Below are 15,328 nucleotides of genomic sequence, written 5' to 3' on the forward strand. Positions count from 1 at the left end.
TAAACATGCAGACAAGTTCTGGAGACCTGAGATGGTGTTCTTCTGTTATCAGGCTGGCAAGGGGATCTTACGCACCATGAGAGCCAACAACGATGCGGTGGCTGACCTGATCCCCGTGGACGTGGTCATCAACCTCACCCTGGCTGCTGGCTGGTACACCGCTGTTAACAGGTCAGTGTCAGACCCAGATGTTTGTGCTGGAATCTGTAAATCTCTTCCTAAAGGATAGGTTCTCAATTTTTCAAGTCTTTTTAGTATGAAATTCCCTCATTGTGTTTCCTCATTGAGCTGCAGTGGAGGGACAGTAAGAAAACGAGGGAATTTTGTACTAAAATGTTAAAGATACCCACTTGATTTGTGTAATTCAGCCTCATATTAACTTCAGATAAACTTTGGAATATATTTTAGCACAAAACAAGGACTGTGGATTTTGTATCACTTCCATTGGAAACATATTAAGAAGGGATCTTTTTTAATTGTCGGTCAAGCATCTTTATCTGACAATAGTGTATCAATTTAGCGTTCATCATAAACAAAAAGACTACACAGCAGATATGACTCCATTTTAATGAAGTCATGTGAATAAAATGTATATCTAGATATATCTACATAATACATTTAGATATAGTTTGTGTTGAAAGTTGTGTGTGTGTGTATATGCTGCCATCTTAATAGACGTGTTGTTTCAAAAAGAAAGAGATGCGTATACATAAAGCTTATTAAGACTACAGGGTACTTTTTGATATGTTATGTCCATCCAGACCACAGTAATTGATCACAGATAAAATTCTAAATATTAGTTTTCCTGGTAAAATGTCTTGTTTCTAATAGAAACCTGGTGTCACTGTCTTCTAACATGCATGCTGTTGGAAAGCCATTAAAGTTTAACAAATACTGTTATTACTTAAAGCCTGAAGTGATAAAAGGTGCATACAAGCTATCTTCCGTTGACTTGAACAAAGTTTAACAGCAGGTTTAAACAGAGCAGCCAGAGAGAAACTATATCAACTAAAAGGAAGAATGGGATTGCTTCCAGGCTGCAACAGACACGTTTGGAACAGAAAAACAGAACAGAAGATATGTGTTGATATTTACGCATAGAAGAAATTGGGTGTTAAAATATATCTTTGTTCATTGAACCTTGGAAAATGCATATTTGGAAAAGCGAACCTATTCTGGCAGTAAGCAGCTATCAAAGATGCTAAAAGTTATTCAGCCAGACAGACAGTCAGATTGGTGCAAAGGAGTGGGTCACAATGTATGAAATCCCATCATTTCCTCTATTCCTGGATCATGACTAAGGTTGTCCTTGGAAACGTCTTCCTCAATATTTAACCACAAAACGTCTTCTTCGCCGAAATTGACTGGGTCAGATTTTTCATGCTGGGAGCCGAACACTCCCGTATGATATAAGACAATAGAAACAAACCTGAAATCATTGTGTTTTAGACCTAAATTACATTTAAACAAAAGCATTTAATAAAGGGGAAAATATATCTCTCAAATGTAATAATGCATCAACATTGCCAACTGTTATGTGATTTATACCAGTGTTTATTTACCTGACAACCTGTACTTATTTTCAGAAGGAAAACAGAAAAACAGAAAAATATAAGTTAAGTATTGACCCCCGCATTGGAAAGTATGTTAAACGGTTAATTTAAGAGGTTAATTTCGTTATCCCTCAGTTTCTCAGCCTACATGTATACTCTCTTTTTAAAGGTCTGCATGTGTTGTCTCAGAGTAAATCATGAATTACCTGTTTTAAATAGGATTTAAATGCCTTTTTATAGCACTATAGTTTCATACATAGACTCGTACAGTGCAGTGTTACTAGGACTTAATATGTATTTTTATTGGCGTGATTATGACCGTGTTCTCACCCTGCAGACCTAAAACAGCTCTGGTGTACAACTGCACGACCGGCGGCATCAACCCGTTCCACTGGGGAGAGATAGGTGGGTACTTTGTTTGTTGTCTTGCTTAAAGGTAATAGGAACCTGTCACTGCAGGCGGATATTTATAGAGCTGTTTTGTCTGCGCCTGCTGGCATCACACAATATTGTTGTCCCGGTTCACGTTCATCATCACAAATCAATACTCCAGTGTTGTGACATAATGTCCCTGTGATGTAGTTAAGTCGTGTAGTTTGTTGGTTGGGGCTGTTGTGGAGAGTGTCTGCCACCTGCTGGAAAGAGACAGAAGATGGATTTAACATTTAGAGGCTATTTGTGGGATACTGAGACCTAATATAAGAAGGTTCTGGATGTATTGGCTTCTTCTTGAGAGCTAGGACAAAACAGGTTTTATAATTTTCAAAGGTTTCGGCCATATAACCGTGTTTGGGAACATTCTCCCAGTTTTTAGTTTGGTATATGTCCCTAAATTATCTTTGCTTTTTCTGCTTTACTTTACTTAAGATCTTAAAGAGGATCACAAGCTTTTTTTTGTTGTTGTTTTAATGCAACTTTGAATCATGTCCTTTTAGGTTTGAAGAGGCAAGAGAACACAAGTTTGCATAAAAGTCAACTTTTACATTAAAAAAGAAAGTATCACGGCAACTATTAGATGGATTTCCATGAAATGTAATACAGATATTCATGCTGATCCTCTGACTTTTCTTCTAGCACCATCAGCAGATCAAAATTTTAAATTGTACTTAGGTTCAGGACCAAATACCTGCAAAACAAGTGACATTCCCATCAGCCTCAGCTATATTTGGTGCTACTTAGTGAATGTTAGCATGCTAACACGCTAAACTAAGATGATAAACATGGTAAACGTTCTACTTGTGAGCATGTTAGCATGCTGGCATTAGCATTTAGCTCAAAGCAGCACAGTGAACAAGTGCAGCCTCACAGAGCTAGCGTAGCTTTAGACACTGGACAAGTTACAGACGGAGGTAAATAAGAAACAGGAACATTTGAATTTGAATCACTTGAAATTATTATTAAATTTACTCCAGTTCATAAAACAATTCATAAAAGATACAAAGGAAAACATGTATTCAAGATCAGCACATAACTGAATTTTCTGTTCACTGAAAGCACAAACGTATTGTGTTCATGAGCTGTGCCGTCAGTGCTGATAGTTTGTGTATGTGATTACAGACATTTAAATCATATTGTTTATTATTCTATCATTATCTCTCTGCATTTTATGCAAATGTCTGATGTATTTAGGTGCAGTTGATATGAATTGGTGCTGGTGCTCAGAGCCTTTATGGTTTGCGATAACTGTTCTAATTTTGAGGTCACAATAGCAGTGGTGGAATTACACATGAAGGGTGAAAACTCTCATTGTTTCCATGCCAGCAGTCATCAGATACAGTGGGATTAGAGGGCTGTGGATGACAGGGGACCCTCTCTTTCCCGTTTCCTCTCAGATTAGCAAACATGCTCCCTTCACCGAGGAAATTGCTACCAGATGGCTGGTAGCTGGATTAGGTCTCATCACTGCAACTCGCTGTTATGAAAGAGGAACCGTGTACTCTAATCTCACTGGCCCAAATGAGAACTAGGAATGGAGCTAATCTGAAACACGGGGATCAGAGGGGAGACCAAGTTTTTGCCTGAATATGAAATTTAAAAGACAAGTAAAGGAGGAGGATCCAGCTCCTGGTTTCTGGCACAGAAGCGTCCCAGACCTCGGAGGGCAGCTCAAGGTTAGCGGCGATCCTCCCGACCAGGCTGCAAGGGGCCGAGCCACAGCTGGCTGTCACCTCGGATCTGGTCATCTCGGCCCCTGCAACCACTACATATCTGTTGCCATGGAGACAAACGGTGCAAGGCCTAGTTTGCGTGCGGTGTGTGATGTAATGTCTGTAGTCACATGGCCGCTCTCTGTGTCTGTGGATGGCTGCTGCTGGATTCTGGGAGGAAGAGGAGGAGGAGGAGGAGGAGGAGGAGGGGCCGGCTGTGCTGCCCAGTGGGGGAAGTCATTGTGTGGCTGCTTTTTCCGCCTGATATTCCCCCGAGAACCAGAGCTGAAAATCATATTATGATTAAGGCCAGCCGTGGTTCCTGGAAGTCATGATCCCTGTATAGAAACTGCAATCTGTGTGTTTCATCGTCTCTCATCAGCGGATGTTGATAAACCTCGGCTATTTGAAATTGCTTTAAAGGCCCTTTTTTTTCTTCTTCATTGCATCATGAGACTTTTAGATCGAGGCTAGCCCTGGTTTAAGCCGCTCCTATATTATGATTACATTCACAGTGCTAAGCATCTGATTTTCCACAAAATAAATACCTGGTGATCTTTGAAAAACCTAGAAGGCTGTTTAACAACACTTAAAAAAATCCTCAAAGACTCTTCTAACCATCTGGATTAAAAAAATATTCCATCTGCTGCACGATAACAACAATTTCTAACCTGTTTAGTTGAAACTCTTGTTCCTAACAAACAAACAAACAAATATTTTCATTGTGTTTTAAAGAGCATGGAGTCATTTCTGACAACTTGAATTAGAAAACTGTCAAATGTGTTTGGTAAAACATGAGAGGCACAAACTGGGGCTAGAGCAAGACCTGTATATATCAGAAAGTTAATTTTCTCTTTGCCTTCATATCAGAGATAAATTCTGTATTTTGTCGTCTAATTAACCCCCTCTACTGCGCACCTTTTGCAGAGCACCATGTGATGTCGTCCTTCAAGAGGAACCCGCTGGAGCAGGCTTTCCGCAGGCCCAACGCCAACATCACCTCCAACTACCTGATCAACCAGTACTGGATTCTGGTCAGCCACAAGTTCCCTGCCCTCATCTACGACCTCTTCCTGCGACTCTCTGGACAAAAGCCACAGTAAGAAAGACTCACTCATCTGTCTGTCGTACTTGAAATCTAAATAAAAGTGTTTAATAATCTCTGACCCTCCTCTCTCTCTCCAGGATGATGCGCATCTTCAACCGTCTCCACAAGGCCATCGGCCTGCTGGAGTACTTCAGCAGCCAGGACTGGGAGTGGAACTCTGACAACATGAGCATGCTGATGAGCCAGCTGACCCCAGAGGACAGGAAGGTAGGCCGATCCATGGACGTGCTGCCGGTGTGGGCCAAATATTTTATCTTCTAAGCTTACTTAAGAAGCACATTGTTTGATCCATCTCATAAGACAGTCTGAGCGAGCTCATAATTCTCTTCTGAATGGTCGTTATAAACCCTTTCTCACCCACCTGAAGCTCTGTGCCACTTCATTCTTATATTTCACTACATTTCAGGGGGAAATATTGTACTTTTTACTGTACTACATTTACTTAGTTGCTTTGCTGATTAAACTACCCAGCAGTATATAAAGGGGTTCAAACTGGTTGCTTGTATGTTAATGCCTGAGTCTTAACAATCCAATGATATAAATATTATAATAATAATATAACATTCTGTTCAGCAGCCATTCTCAATAATGGGACAATGGTACTTTCAATACTTTGACTGTTTTACTGTACTGTAGTGGTATTACAGGTACTGTATGGTATTTCTATTTTTATTTAAGTAAAGGATCTGAGTACTTCTTCCAGAAGAAATTATAGCTTTTACTATTTTACTCTAATATGGTTGAGAGAGTAAGCAGCTTAGGAAATGTCCCCTCTGCTCTCTGGGAATATACTTCATTTAATAGTATTATGGAGTCTATTGCTCCATCTAGTGAGTGAGAGTGGGATTTCATATTTCAGTTGCAAATTAAACAGTAACTTTGATTTTTGTCTCAACACCTTCTGTCATGCAGATGTTTAACTTTGACGTGCGCCAACTGAACTGGCCTGAGTACATTGAGAATTATTGCATCGGCACCAAGAAGTACGTCCTGAATGAAGACATGTCTGACATTCCTGCTGCCAGGCAGCATCTGAGGAAGTAAGTCAAGAGTACACGCAACCACAGTTATAACATTTATCTACTAAATAACAGGAGTTTCAGCTCAGTGGTAAGTATTTTGATGACACAATCAGACAGCAAAGAAAGGTTATTTTCATACATTTAGTGTTGTTTTATTTTAATGTAACACTGAATGGTGTCCTTTTAGGTTTTATAGATAATCCTCTAATAAAACTTTTACATTTAAAAGTGTGTGGGGGGGTTTTCTTGATCACAAAAATATCATCTGATGGAGTGAAGGCACTGATGATGGTGATACTTCATATAAGAAACGAGAAACTGCAGCTTCAATCACTCAAAATTATTATTAAACTTACAATAGGAGAACGTATATTCAGGATCCGTCATGTAACTAGATTTTCTGGAGAAAATGCAAATTCACAGGAAGCACAAAGTTAAAATGTTTTATCTCTGCGTTTTTAAAACCCTTCCATTATTTCCTGTCTCATTCCTCCTCTCCGTTTCGTCTTTCCCAGACTGAGGAACATCCGCTACACCTTCAACACCCTGTTGGTTGTTTTCATCTGGAGGGTTTTTATCGCCCGATCCCAGATGGCCAGAAACATCTGGTACTTTGTGGTCAGCCTCTGTTTCAAGTTCCTCTCCTACTTCCGCGCATCCAGCACCTTAACCAACTGAGTCTTCCTCACCGCTTCATGCCAGAGACAGCAGCCCTCGCCTTTAGCTGTCAGCAGGACGTAACATCTGAGGCTCTGACTATCCACAAAGGACACTACAAATCCAACTTTTAGTGTGGATCTGCAGGGGGCTCTCTACAGGTGAGGGCTGCAGTTGAGTGAAGCACTCATAAGGGGGATAAAAAAGAGGTCTACTAGCCATGAATTATTTGTTTAGTTTGGAAATCTGTCATCAGTACCTGCACTGTTCAGTCACCAGACCCCGTCCAAAAAAAAAAAAGTGTTGTCATTCATTTTGTACCTACCATTTCCTTCTCAAAGTGGCCAATTATATATGCAACAACAAGCCTTTTGTGTGACTTCCATTTTCTTTTCCACATCATCGTTTCCATCCTCTTGAATCTTGGTACATTGCCTTGCCTTGTGATGATTTTTTTTCATACTTGAAATATGGCAGTGCTTCAGTGGAGGACGATTTCTATAAGATTATTTTGGTTCTCTGTTTTTTACTGTGGGGGAAATCCAGTTCCTCTCTTTAATACGCAGGTGATTTGGATATCTGTATGTCTTGCATTACGTGTATCTACTGCCTTTTTAAGATTACACCCAAAAATCTGTCTCAAGGCCAATCCACAGATTACTGAGACTAGTATTAAACCTAAATTCTGACCACACAAGACAACCGTATCACTACATATACCAAAACATACAGATCTGCCATCTTTCCTGCTGTTGAGGTCGTCACTTATTTACTATCACAGATGTCAGTATGTCTTTGAACATAAACCTTGTTTGTTTTGAATGCTCATCCACTTTTTGCCTGTTTGTACAGCAGTTTGTACTGAAACTAAGTTTACTACTTTTACATCTTTATACTTGCGTCAAAGGCTAGTCTGATATGTGGTAGACCTTGGCAGTGTAATATATATATAAATAAGAGTACATCAGAGTCAAGTTTATTTGTATAGCCCAGTATCACATACTGTACAATGTACACCCAACAGTGTCCCGCCCAAGTTTTCTAAGAAGACAAACTCATCCAAAACCTCAAAAGGCATGTTAAAGAGGGACACCCCCCTCCTCAGACAGCTGGGGGTGAAATAGGAGCCAATATTACAAATTGGCATTAAGTTGTAATAGTTAGAAATGCCAAATACAACAATGGAATTCTAAAAGCTCCAATTCTAATGTAGTAAATCCAAAATGTAGAGGTCCAAGGAATGGGTCCAGTTAAATAAATCCAATATCAGTGATTCACATAGTCTAAGATTGTAGGTATGTGAGGTTGGGGGACCAAACTTGGAGCAGGGAGAACAATGGAGGAGACCTAGCCCCAGTTTGTGCTTCTCATGTATTAGCATTACATTTGAGTCACAGTGGTAAGCATCCGTTTCTCTGTAAAATAATTACCCGGAGAAAAATTATACCATCCACTGCACAATAAAGATTTTAAACCCAAGTTGCAAGTCTGTTTCTTAATCCAAACAAAGTTGGCAGCCTGCCGGCCATCTGGGTAAGAAACAGATTTTCAACTTAGGAAACACGTTTAAAATCTTATTTTTTCATCCAGATGGTTAGAGGAGTCTATGAGGTTTCTAGAAATCCCTTCAGAACAGCAGTAAGTGTTGTCAAACATCCATGTGAAGATGGAGGCACTATTCCCTGAAGACTTCTTTTAGTTCTTGAGGCAGGCCTCTGGATACTGAAGAGATCATGAGGTTTGTTAGATATGACTGAGAAAGATGATATATTTATATATTAGGGGAGACCATAAAAATCACCCCCCAGCGTGAATAGCAAGCCAAAGCAGAGAGGCTACTATTGGTCAAAAGTACTTGTTAAACAGTTTTTCAAATTAAACCAGCTTCATCTACGTCAGAAAAGCAGGATCTTTTTCAAACAGCTTTTGACAGCTAGTACACCGGACAGAGCATGGAGCAATCATTACAGTTGATTTCAATATAGAGTTGAGCGTCATCTGCATAAGAGTGAACATTCATGCTGCAGCTGCTACTGAACAGAAGAATATTGTGAAAAGTAGTGGACCAAGAAAAGAGCCTTGAGGGTCACCACACCTTACCTGATGAAGACATGGACTACTATATATAAGCAAGACAAACTGTGACTTATATGTTAGTCTGGAACTAAATCACAAAAGTGTGAGGTTATAAACGAGGGACTTCTGGTGTTACATCCTTGACCCCAGTTTGGAAGATCTGTAAATAGTTGAACTACGTATTGTTCTTATAGACTACCAAAAATTGTATTTGACTGTTGATTTTTGCTTGGTGAGCGTCTTCACAGGATTCCACCACAGAGCTTCCCAGAGTCTACCAAAAGTATTAAGTGTGACAGGCAAGTCTGATTTTTACTAAACAAACAAGAAAACTGTGTACAGTAATGTATATGTTGAAAGGCTTGACTCTTGACAGAATCCACATACATAACAGTTATGAGCCTTTATGGGAGGAAAAGGGACAAAAACTAAATAAATGTTTATGCAAAGCTGATGTCTGTGGTGTAATCATGGTACTGTCCTATTAATTTCAGAGGACAATGAAACAAAATGTCTGCAGTCATATGAGCCTATGTTTGACCACCTTCATTCCCTACTCTGACAACACTTGGCACAAGGGGTTATTTTTGTAATTGCTGGCATTTCAGATGTATATAGGAGAAAATGACAAGCAAAAACGAGGTATATCCCAATTTTACACATCAAGGTAAGTTTACTTGTCATGGCCATTTCCAAAGTTTGAACATTTATAGCAGAAAGTCTGCATTTTAAACTGAGCACATGGAGTTTGAAAGTCTCTAACAAAAGATGCTGTCTAGTTGCATTGTGGGAAATGAAGGATCCAGTGTTTTTGCTACTTAATTCATACTAGGGACTAAAAAAGTCATGATATATTTGCCTCTGCATCTGATTTATAACCATTTAGTACAGTTTAAACCTTTAATGCAGTGCAGAGGTTTTAGGGCATTTTTCAACAGAAGAGTCCTAATTAAAGTTCTGCAGTTCTTTATGTAGAAATTATTTATGTGCAATATTCTCTGGTTTCTCATTTCATAATCTGCTATCCATCATCCTCTTCAAACTTGATCAGCATAATTTTATGGTTCACATCTTTATATTTAAGTATTTGAAGACCATCCATGTTCTTGTGACTTCAGTGACTAACGTTTTCCACATGTTAAACTGCACTGGTATTTTTCAATTTATGGACATTGAAACTTTAATGGAGTTAGAATGACAACCAAACAATCAGTACAATGTGCTATAACAGCAAATGGAACAGAAAGCCTACAACATAAACTCCATCACAGGTTTTTAAAAGGAAATAATATTTAAAAACACATGTATGACTGCAGTCACAGGGCACACAAGTGCAATGATCTGATGTGAACTTGACTATTTTTCAAGTTAACAGCACAGTGTCAAACAAACAGCTTTATCTTTCAGTAGAAAAACACAATTTAATGACACATGGTAATGTTGACAATTAAAAAACACAAACTGAACAACATTAAATAACACACGATGTCCTCTGATGATTAACATAACTCTCCTATTGGGCTGAGAAAGCAGTGATTTTGGCCAGTATACCATGCAGAAGGAAGAATCAGCAGTTTGACTGATGGCCGAAAGCCTGGTCACTGAAAGACAGCTATTCCTGAGGGACATGGTCAGCCAACAAAGGAGTCTGGTGATTGTTTAGATTGTTCATCTGGTTGTGTAGCTGCACATCCTAGAATAGATTCAGCAGGAAAGCAGCAGGAAAGGCTATTAGATCGACTACATGGTGAAGTTTACAGTGTTTTAATACATACAGAGAAACGATTTATTTTGATAGGAAGGAAAAATATTTCTCAAAGTGATGGACGCAGCCTGGGAAAGAGGAAACCTTTATTTTGGATACGCTAAAGACCACAGACTGTATGGTAAAGACTCACCTCTCTGGGCCTATAGACTCCAAGTTTGAAGCGACAGCAGATAACATCAAAACAGAAGCCAACAAATCCATGGAGCATGCCTTTAAAGAGAGAGAGGAACACTCAGCAATAAATGGATAAATTCAACAATCACGTGAAGTCAACAGTAGATTAAATTACCTGTTAAAATAAATCCTTTATGCCACGTATTTAGTTGTTTTACTATGAATTTAAAAATGAACTTCAGCTAGACGCCCCATATGCATCACTTAAGTTGCATTTCTTCTTCCTATGTGACAGTGTTTATCTGTACTGTCTCTGTTAAGTGTTAGGTGAGACCAGACTTGCCTGTCGTGGAGAATATACCCCCGATAATGCCGCACAGTCGCACCAGGAACTGCCACAGCGGCATGTGCTGCTCGCTGACCGTCACCATGAGAGAGCTGGTGTCGTACTTCACAAAGATGCCTGAAACGCCGTGACTGCCTGCTGCATGGTTTATCACCCGCTCCTTGGAATCAGACAGTATGGTGGTGAATATTGTCCCAGGTTTCTCTTGTTCATCCTTTTTGTTACTAGACAGTTTTGTAAAAGACGGTGTTGGTTTTTAGTACTTCTTACTCACCCGCTCAGTCACTGAGAACTGGTGTGTGTCTGCAGATATCTTGTATGTGTTCAGTCTGGTTGGAACCACTGTGATGAAGTACTGGAACATCTGGTTATCTGCAAAGAATAATGTGTGAAAATATGTGAAAACTACAGTTTAAGAAACTCACAATGAAACTTTAATATCTGTAAAGGAAACCTCTTTCAAATAATACCTACTTAGCAGCAACCATGCAAGGTGAGCTAAGGACAGTTTGGGTCAACTCATGACTCAATAAACGTCTCAACACGCCATTGATTCTGCAGAAAACGCTGTTCGAATGTTCTCTGGTAGGAAACCACTCCATCATGTGCTTCATCCTCTCCTCTCTCCTGAGAAATAGCAGCGACTTACTGTTGTAGGTGATTTTCTCTGTGCCGTCCAGAGGATTGATGATGCCTGGTATCTCCTCCCCAAAAGATAAATGGTCTATTCGATGGGAGAAGTTGTACGCTGTAATGCGAAGACGAGAGGACGCTCAGGTTCAATGAAGGCCGTGGGGAATCACTGAACAAGCTCTAAGTGAAGCCGGGAAAACATGAACTCTGCACTTGTAAGCCTGTGAATAGTGCTGTTTAAAGTTCGCCAGGTGTATCTAACAGCACCCGTTTACTCATAACATCTAAATTGCAACATTTAATAGTATTATTTATGTAAAAATTACCTTTCATATTCAGTAAATTAAATGCCCTGAGGAGGATGTATGCAATATTCAGCTGAACAAATACTAATTTAGCTGCCTCCCCTATTTTCAGATTTGGCAGCAGCCTTGGCAGGAGAGCCAACATGATTTTGTTTGAGCAGATTATAAAAAAAGTTGTGCTGGCAAACAAGCCAAAGAAAACACATGTAAGCATAATTACAGAAGCAGTTACATACTCTCGTGGCTCACGAAGGCTGCGATGTGGGCATGACCCTGAGGATGGTGAATGGGCCTGAGAAAGACAAAAGGACGAGTGTCAACAACAGCTCTACATAGTAAAGAAATTCACTGCAGTCTTTACGTGGAGCTGAGCGACCTCTTGTTATATCTGCCTGACATAAAGTTTCTTACTTTCCCACAGTGATGTGCAGGTTTCCCGCCACCTTGTTGACATAGACATGCCCATGTATCCTGCAAGCACTAAGCGGCTCCATAGAGGCATCTTCCCTACACACACACACAATTATTGAGCACATAATTTGATTGTTTATCTATAGTATATCTAACAGGCTGCATAATATCAACAGAAAACATAACTTCACTCTGTGCAAAGACAAACAAAACTTAATTGATTTGTTTGCACGTATGAAACTGACCGTGGCGGCAGGGCAGTGGGACCTCCTTTGAGGAGAGTTTTGTACAGGACTTCCTGAAGAGCATGTTCCTCTCTCAGCCTGTTCTGTATGAGAGTCAAAGTCCTGAAGACAAAAAAAGACAAACATGTTGGTAACATGCGAGACACACCTGAGCGCTTCAGAAACTACTACTCTCTAATGACCTAGTCCAGTTTTTCTACATAGTTTAAACTTTCCATGGCAACAAAAAGACCATTTCTTCTTCAGTGTGCCTGCACGTTTTATGACCTTAAAGACACGTTTTACACCTTTGAAACTGCATTTAACACACAAAATACTGTATTCGTTTCTAACAGAAGCCATCAAATTAGATAACATAATTTTAGTCATTACAAGACTTTTATAGTCCTTGCAGAAACCTGATTTCATGAAAGCTCACCTCTGCCACAGTCTCTGTTGAGGGCTCAGTTCAAAAATAACCTGAACAAACATACAGAAAAGTAAAAAAAAAACAACAATAAACAGTTTAACGCAGAATTAAACATGACCTAATGTCTGGAGACACGCTTTACTTACAGGCTCGTACTGGAGGCCGCTGGATGTGATCATGGTCTCAGCCAGGTCCAGAATATCTGCTCCAACATCTGCAATCACACACATAAATAACAGTCTATAATGCACTTCAATGAGTCATTTGTCTACGTGAATGACAAAGAGGGTGGGATACTCACGCTGGCATTTCATGGCAACTGTAATGTCAATGTTTATCCTCAATTTACTGTAAATGGTAAAAAAGAAGAGTGAGACTATTATGAGTTTTACAGTAATTTCCTGCCATTTACTGTAAATATAAGCATGTCACAAGTGTATAGAAATCAAAGTTTGGGGAATGTTTTGTGTAATAATCAACATTTAAAACCTCTTAGCGTACCTGGAGAAATCCTTGTCAACTTCATATTCATACTTCATCCAAGTGTCTCTATAAACAAAGAACTCTAAGATAGCCAGAAGTGCCATGGCACTGAAAGCTATCAGCGACACTGCGGACGAGACAGAGAGGGTGGTTACTGTTCTTTCAACCCAGCTTTATTAGCAGAGGACTGACATCTTTACTGTACTGTTGAGGAATGGCCCACCTGTTCCTCCTGAGGCTGAGGTCTCCACATAGCTCTCTGACACTTTGGGGAAGGCGTCCAGCTCCCTCACCAAGCTCAGGGCTTTCTTACGTGACAGACGCCTCATCTTCAGGTGCAGGGCTGTTCTCCGCCTCCTCCATCACACATAAAACACAGTGTTACGTTCAGGATCCCGGTCTGCAGCCTTAAGCTTTATAATGGTTAAAAATTTTACCAAGGGGAGCTGATAATGAATTCTAGAAGAACACTATACAAATATAGGGAAGTATAAACACATGTTGCAGATATCTGATCATTCACATGATCATTTTATCCAAAATTCATAAGGATTTTTTTTATTTCATGCAGATATCACCATGGAATTTACTGCTTGTGCAGATGCACACATCTTAAGACCCTCTTCATTAGTAGGTTTCCTGATTTATTGCTAAACACAGCAAGTGTTTCCAAGTGTCTGCAATCACTCATTAGAAATTAGCACAAATTACTTGCAAGTATTTATTTTGGCATAACATTTTTAAATATCTTTCTACAGCTATCAAAATTGTGTTCCTGTAAATGTCTTGATGTAAAATAGTAATTTAATTTAAAACATATATTTTTAAAAGGTTTTCAAATATATAGTCTTGTTATTTTTAGAACTTATTAAAAAAAATATTAATTAATATTTAAGCATATTAGGTTGTCAATAATATTACATTAGATTGGTCCCCAAACCATAGGATATTATTAAGCTTTTTTTTTTGGCTGAATATATCATTCACACCAAACAAAACAGCACAGTAAAGCACTTGTATGACTCAGACATACTTTACATCTCTACATTAACACTGCAGCGACACGATGAAATATTAAAAAATAAAACATTATACGGAGGTCCAAAACAGTATTAACATTACATGTTGATGTATTATGAAGTGAAGATATCAATTGTTAACCGTCTCCCTAAAGCAACACAGCTACCGTTGCTTTCACGACAACACTTATTTATTATTCATCTTACCTCTTGTATCATCGAGTTAGATGTTAAATCGCGGTAAAGTGTCCCTGGAAGCCCAGCTGCTGTTTGAAAGATATCTGTGAGACATCCATGATGCTAGCACTCAGGGGGGCGGGGCGGGGCGCTTCTTCCTTGTTTGGGTAAACCGTGACGTCGGCGAATGCGTAGCGTACGCGCCCCGTACGCCGTGAACGCGCAGCAAACAGTGTCGTCATTCAGCCAGGAGATGGCGCTTTAGTACTAAAATGTTGCCCCTTTTTGGAGAATCGTGTGAATTAAGTAGTTTGAGATTAGAATATGATAAAATACAACGCAGTGTTCGCCGTGTTGTTGCTTTACATCGCTTTAAGCTTGATTTTAAAAGACAAAAGGTGAATCAAAGGGGTTGTTGAAAGATATTACACGATCAAATGAAAACATTAGGTCCAAATATTATTCCATACACAATACAGTCTGTCAAAACGACAATAACACTTATTTAATAACAATCTAATATGAAAAAAATATAAACTTCTATAGCAGTGATTCCTGCCATTTAGCACAGACTTGTCAATATCTGATTAACATTTTTTGGTAAAGTTTGGCAGTAGTTTGATAGAACTTTTTTTATCCAGAGAGAAATTGTTGCGCAGCAGTTGCAGTACAAAGTAGGAGGAGTGCAAATATAGAGTGTAAATATAAAATAAAAAATAAAAGATATCAATAAAGAAGATGCCAGAAATGTAAACAGGTTAGCGGGAAGTATCATAAAATATAAACTGGTCAACGATAAAGTGCAAATCCAGAATATACACAATGCCAAAAATCCAAAATGTAATGTGTAATATA

At 39.2% G+C, this 15,328-nt stretch overlaps 2 protein-coding genes across 2 annotated transcripts in view; one reads left to right on the plus strand and one right to left on the minus strand.

Moving 5' to 3' along the window:
* LOC139305028 (fatty acyl-CoA reductase 1) overlaps window positions 1-9,012 on the plus strand; it is a 51,955-nt gene extending 42,943 nt beyond the window's left edge. The window contains exons 7-12 of the mRNA XM_070928963.1: window positions 53-171; window positions 1,891-1,958; window positions 4,628-4,799; window positions 4,886-5,015; window positions 5,721-5,848; window positions 6,346-9,012. Of these exons, the coding sequence (XP_070785064.1) occupies window positions 53-171; window positions 1,891-1,958; window positions 4,628-4,799; window positions 4,886-5,015; window positions 5,721-5,848; window positions 6,346-6,508 (780 nt within the window). The 3' untranslated portion in view covers window positions 6,509-9,012. The remainder of the gene's footprint in view (window positions 1-52; window positions 172-1,890; window positions 1,959-4,627; window positions 4,800-4,885; window positions 5,016-5,720; window positions 5,849-6,345) is intronic.
* Window positions 9,013-9,767: 755 nt separating this feature from the next.
* Window positions 9,768-13,625, minus strand: LOC139305162 (endoplasmic reticulum-Golgi intermediate compartment protein 2-like). Its single transcript, XM_070929107.1, has 13 exons — window positions 13,501-13,625; window positions 13,296-13,404; window positions 13,096-13,142; window positions 12,941-13,008; window positions 12,804-12,844; window positions 12,386-12,487; window positions 12,141-12,236; window positions 11,966-12,021; window positions 11,441-11,539; window positions 11,066-11,163; window positions 10,789-10,951; window positions 10,462-10,541; window positions 9,768-10,256 (listed from the first exon to the last, which is right to left on the minus strand). The coding sequence occupies exons 1-13, from the start codon at window positions 13,604-13,606 to the stop codon at window positions 10,176-10,178; spliced, it is 1,146 nt and encodes a 381-aa protein (XP_070785208.1). The 5' UTR covers window positions 13,607-13,625; the 3' UTR covers window positions 9,768-10,175.
* Between the last annotated feature and the right edge of the window lie 1,703 nt (window positions 13,626-15,328).

The sequence above is a fragment of the Enoplosus armatus genome, chromosome 22, assembly GCF_043641665.1.
Source record: "Enoplosus armatus isolate fEnoArm2 chromosome 22, fEnoArm2.hap1, whole genome shotgun sequence".
Lineage (NCBI taxonomy): Eukaryota > Metazoa > Chordata > Actinopteri > Centrarchiformes > Enoplosidae > Enoplosus > Enoplosus armatus.

What these genes read in the sequence shown, in the direction of transcription:
- LOC139305162 (XM_070929107.1), bottom strand. Translation starts at nt 13,606, where the DNA reads ATGAGGCGTCTGTCACGTAAGAAAGCCCTGAGCTTGGTGAGGGAGCTG. An exon ending in AGTTGCCATGAAATGCCAGC is followed by an intron (nt 13,009 to 13,095) that starts GTGAGTATCCCA and finishes GTGTGATTGCAG; the next exon opens with ATGTTGGAGCAGATATTCTG. An exon ending in GCGGCCTCCAGTACGAGCCT is followed by an intron (nt 12,845 to 12,940) that starts GTAAGTAAAGCG and finishes ATGTTTGTTCAG; the next exon opens with GTTATTTTTGAACTGAGCCC.